Source organism: Mus pahari, chromosome 13 (genome assembly GCF_900095145.1).
Source record: "Mus pahari chromosome 13, PAHARI_EIJ_v1.1, whole genome shotgun sequence".
NCBI lineage: Eukaryota > Metazoa > Chordata > Mammalia > Rodentia > Muridae > Mus > Mus pahari.
In genome coordinates, this window is record NC_034602.1 from 8,152,153 (window position 1) to 8,157,602 (window position 5,450).

Sequence of the window (5,450 nt, forward strand, 5' to 3'; positions counted from 1 at the left end):
TAAATGAAGAAAATATCTAATAAAATTGTTAAAAAAAAAAGAAAAAAGAAAAAAATCTCTGCAATTGTGTTTATTGGGTTCCGCAAGTGACAAGGTGCAGGTGCTTTTTTTTTTTTTTTTTTTTTATGAAATTACAGCTAGAAAGGATAAGAAAATTTTGTTTGTTCTAAATAAATAAGATGTGTGTAGCCACCTCATTTTTGTTTCTGACTGGTTTTAAAAGTATAAATATGTTCTGCATATTTTGGTTATAGGATATTGGCTTATAAGTTATTGGGTATGATTAGAAATTTGTAACATTGGTAGCAGAAAGTTAGCTTAAATCTGGTAACCCATGGTTGGAGTCATTTTAAACAACATGTGGCATGAGCCAACCCAGTAAAGCAGGTCTCTTAAGATACTTCTAAATTGGGATAATATTTTATGTAATTCTTATCCTAGAAACTAGACTTATAAATGATAGGATTTAAAACATTGTCTCTTTAATGAGGTATTAAAAGCTGCACAACCATGCATTCATATATGCGTGCCAAACTCTGTAACATGAAAGTAATGCACTTGGTGTTGATTTTAGAGAGAATGGACTGTTTACACTGTTGAACATTGGGGTTTGCTTTCCAAAATTATGGGTATTCTCTAATATTGCAAAAGAAACAAAAATTATAATTAAGCTGCCAGTGTTCCATTGGCTGCAGGCTCAGGATTTTTAAGTCACCCATGTTTGTAATTAAGAAAAATTCAAGCAACTGGAGATGATTGCAAGAGTAATACCGGCCTATTGCCCCCTTTAAAGGATATCTCAGTGGGTGTTTATCTAACAGGGTTCTGAAGAACTGCTAAAAGCAGCTGGTAGAATTTTTGGAGACAGAAATTGGGCCCTCATACAATCAGGGTCTGGCTATGGCTGCTGCCTTGCAGGGGACTACAGTACAAGCAGTGCTTTTACAGTGCTGAGATGATAAGGAATGTTTTAAGTATGGGGCATAGGTCATTTTAGGAAAGACTGTCCAAAAAATAGAGGCATAGACAGGTAGCAGAATCACTCTCCTGGAATCTGTCCTCAGTGCAGGAAGGGTAACCATTGGGCCAGGCTTCAGGTTATAGGCCCAGATTAAGAACATTTACAATTGAGTTAATGCAGAGCTCAGAGCAGCCTCAGCAGAAGCTTGTGTGGCCTTCCTTTTGTCTTTGTCACACTGAGTAGCCCCTAGAAAGGTATACCAGACCTGCTAACAAAAGAATTGCTCAACTTGTTTTAGTTCCCTTGCATCCCACTACCTTCCAAATGTGTTAAGAGTCAATCTATTACTAATAATAGAACTAACCTTAAGTTGCAAATTGAAGGAAAATTTTTTCAAGGATTAATAGACACTAGGGCTGATGTAACAATTATTAGAGGACAAGATTGGCCTTCAACTTGGCCTTTATCTGATACTTTACTCACCTTCAAGGGATTGGTTATTCCAGTAATCCAAAACAAAGTTCAAATTTAAGATTTATGAAAGGTTAATGAAAGTAGGAACTTGTGGGGGTATTACAGCCTGGCTTGCCTACACTAGCTGCCATTCCATGAAATCCATATAGATTTATTATGGATTTGGAGGACTATTTTTATACTGTTCCTTTGCATCCTGATAACTGGAAGGTTTACATTTAGTGAGCTTGCTTACAATTTTGAAGAGCCCATGAAGTGATATCATTGGAAAGTTTTGCCTTAAGGAAGCCTTACATTATGTGAAAAGTTTGTTTCTTCTTCAATACAAGAAGTTAGGACTTTGAATCTTTCAGTATATATTATTCTTTGTATGGATGGTATTTTATTAGCTGATACCTCTGAAGGAGCTTTACTACAAGTCTTTGCTCTTCTTATACAACAAGCTTTAAATTTTTGGAGTAGTTGTTGCTCCAGAAAAGATTCAAAGGTAATATCAGTTATATCCTAAATGAATTGTGGCACAGAAAATTCAAATAAGAAAAGATAGTTTACCTACTTTAAATGATTTTTAAAAGCTGTTAAAAATATTAATTGGCTCAGACCTCCCCTTAAGCTCACCACAGGAAAACTTAAATCTCTGTTTGACATTCTCAAGGGGAATGCAAATCCTAATTCCCCTGGACAATTAACTGATAGGGGACAAATAGTTTTGTAGAAAGTAGAGGAAGCTATTAGTTAACAACAGATACATTATATAGACTATAATCAATTGTTGGCTGTTTACATTATTACTACTCATGTGCCCATAGCACTTCTTTGGCAAAAAGGACCATTAATGTGGATTCATCTTTCTTCATCTCCAAGTAAAGTTTTAACACCTTATTATGAAGCTGTTGCTGTGATGATAAAGAATTGTAGGAAAGAATCATGAAAGTATTTTGGAAAAAATGTCTTAAGAACCTGATGAAATGTTTATTCCTTATTCCAAATAGCAATTAAATTGGTTATTGAAGAATACTGATATTTGTCCTATTGCATGTGCAAATTTTTCAGGAAAAATTGACAAGTTGTTAAAATTTGCTTCTATACATACTTTTGTATTTCCTGTAAATTTACGCATGTTGCAGATAAAGAATGCATTACTGTATTTATAAACAGCTCATCTAATGGGAGAGAAACATACTTGATTGAATCCCATGTTCATTCTCTTTGAGTTTCCCCTCTGCTTTAGCACTAATAATTATGTGTTGTAGCCACTGTTTTTCAAATGTTGAAAAATCAAACTTTTAATTTGTATACTGATAGTCAATATATAGCTCATGGTTTACAATTACTTGAAATTGTTCCTTTTTAGATACTGCTAATTCTCAAATTTTGCAATTACTTATGCAAATACAACTCAATTTAAGAGACCCTATAGTTCCTTAACTCTGTAGGATATTTAAGAGCTCATACTGGATTGCCTAGATAGACCTCTTAGGGCAATGCCACAGCAGATTTATATATCAGACAGGTTATAAGCCTTACACAGGAATAATTGGCTATGCAATCTTCTTCTTTACATTACCAAAATAGTAATAACTTGAGACAATAATTTGGTATTTTTAGAGAATGTGCATATTAAATTGTAAAGACTTGTCCTGAGTGTCCTCAGTTTCTACCTGTACCACATAATGGTGTTACTCCTTGTGGACTTATATCTAATCAATCATGGCAAATGGATGGTACTCATATTTCTGATTTTAGAAAATTTAAATAAATTTAAATCTTGCCTTGAGGATTACAGTTAAGTGACTAGATGAATCTCAGAAGAGACTTTGAAATTTTAACATTGTTGAGACTGCAATAGACTATGGGGACTTTGGAAGTTGGACTAAATGTACTTTTTTATTATGCTATATCTAGTATAGCCCCTATAGACTCATGTGTTTGAACAAACCTATGGGTGCCAGGGAGTGGAATGTGATGGTTTGTATGTGCTTGGCCCATGGAGTGGCACTATTTGGAGGTGTGACCTTGTTGGATTAAGTGTGTCACTGTGGGTGTAGGCTTTAAGATCCTCATCTTAGCTGCCTGGAAGCCAGTATTCTGCTAGTAGCCTTCAGATAAAGAGGTAGAGATCTCAGCTTCTCCTGCACCATGCCTGCCTGGATGTTACCATGTTCCCACCTTGATGATAACGGACTCAACCTCTAAACCTGTAAGCCATTCTCAATTAAATGTTGTCCTTATAAGAGTTTCCTTGGTCATGGGGTCTGTTCACAGCGGTAAAACCCTAACTAAGACATACTGTTTTCAATCCAAATTTCACATATGAATCTAATAGCTATTTCACAGTTTGTTAGTGACCATGAATGAGTTAGTGATGAGATAAGGAATTAATGTGCCTACCATTGCCTGCTTGCTATATACCAGGCTCTCTCATGTTACAACTCCAATTAAAACAAGCTCATGGGTCTAGAGAGATGGCTCACCTATTAAGAACACTGGCTGTTTTTCCAGAGAATTCAACTTTAATTCATAGCCCCACATGGTGGCTTACAAGCTTCTGTGACTCTAGTCCCAGAGAATCTGACATCCTCTTCTGGCCTTCATGGACATTAGGCATGCATGTGGTACACCATACATACATATACATACATACATGCAGGCAAAATACCCATACCCATAACACAAGAATTAGAAAAAACCCAAACAATCCCATAAACCTCACAGTTCAAAAGAACTACACACAGACAAGCATGACATGTTGCAGATAGTTTAATATCAATAGCTTATGTTTTATGGTTTTCTATTAATTCTTTTCTTCATACCATGTATTTTTCATGTTTTCCCCTTTCCCAACTCCATCTCATCTTTTTATTCTCTAATAATAAGACAGAAATGACAAAACCAAAGCAAAAGAAATCAAAAAGTCCACAAGAATACCATGGAGTTCACTTTATATTGGCAGACTCCTCCTGGGCTAGGACATGTCCTGGAGGGAGTTGTCACACTTGGTGAGATTCCACTGGACAAAGCTAATTTCGTCTGAAGTGCCATAAATCTCTTGTCACAGATTATAATCAGAAACATTACAGAAAAGGTGGTATGAAACTGCCAACAGATTCATCCAACATCAGGAACATCCCCTCAGCTGCAGGGTTGATATGAGTGAGCCTTGGCATTGCCTCCATGGGGATTTCAGAGCTGGAGGACACACCCCAGCACGTGTGTCCCCTTTCTCAGGCCTGACTCAGAGGTCCCGTCACTCTCTCACTTCCTGGTCCTCTTGTATCATCTTTCTGTGGTCCACCACTCAGCATATGGTCAGCAGGTGGTCAGAGCTCTTCCGTGCATTGCCTTACCCTCCTTACAGCTGCACTGCTTGAAGACAGCTGATCAAAGTCCTGGAGGTGGAAACGGGCTGCCAGCTGGTTGACCATTTTCTTCAGGGTCAGAAATGCTGAGATGACTTGGAAAGTAAGGAAGATGGTGAAGATGATATGTATTGCTTTCTCCAGGGGCAGATTCCTTAGGCCTTCATTAAGGAGCAAGAAAAGGATTAAAGGCAACTGCAGCAGAAGGCTCAGAAGCCAAAAGCCAGCCAGCTCAGGGACCTGCAGTGACACACATCGGGAGTTGTGAGATCAGTAGAATACGGTTTTGGTTTTGTTATACAGTCAGACAGATACTTAGCAGTACAAAGAAACTATATTATAGACTCTGTGAGTAGTTCAGGAGTATGCCATAGTCCTTGTCCTCAGAGAAATCTACTGTCTAGATGAGAAAACCAATTTAATGTAAAGCAACTCATACCACTGAATGATGAACCACTACATTTAAAGATCCAGACCGGGCTGGTGAGATGGCTCAGCAGGTAAGAGCACCCGACTGCTCTTCCAAAGGTCCTGAGTTCAAATCCCAGCAACCACATGGTGGCTCACAACCATCCATAACGAGATCTGGCGCCCTCTTCTGGAGTGTCTGAAGACAGCTACAGTGTACTTACATATAATAAATAAATAAATCTAAA

At 37.5% G+C, this 5,450-nt stretch overlaps 1 protein-coding gene across 1 annotated transcript in view; it reads right to left on the reverse strand.

The window, feature by feature from the left end:
* Positions 1-4,182: 4,182 nt before the first annotated feature.
* The window catches only part of Tmem17 (transmembrane protein 17), a 6,873-nt gene continuing 5,605 nt past the window's right edge, over positions 4,183-5,450 (reverse strand). Inside the window, exon 4 of the mRNA XM_021211121.2 lies at positions 4,183-5,034. Within this exon, the coding sequence (XP_021066780.1) occupies positions 4,756-5,034 (279 nt within the window). The 3' untranslated portion in view covers positions 4,183-4,755. The remainder of the gene's footprint in view (positions 5,035-5,450) is intronic.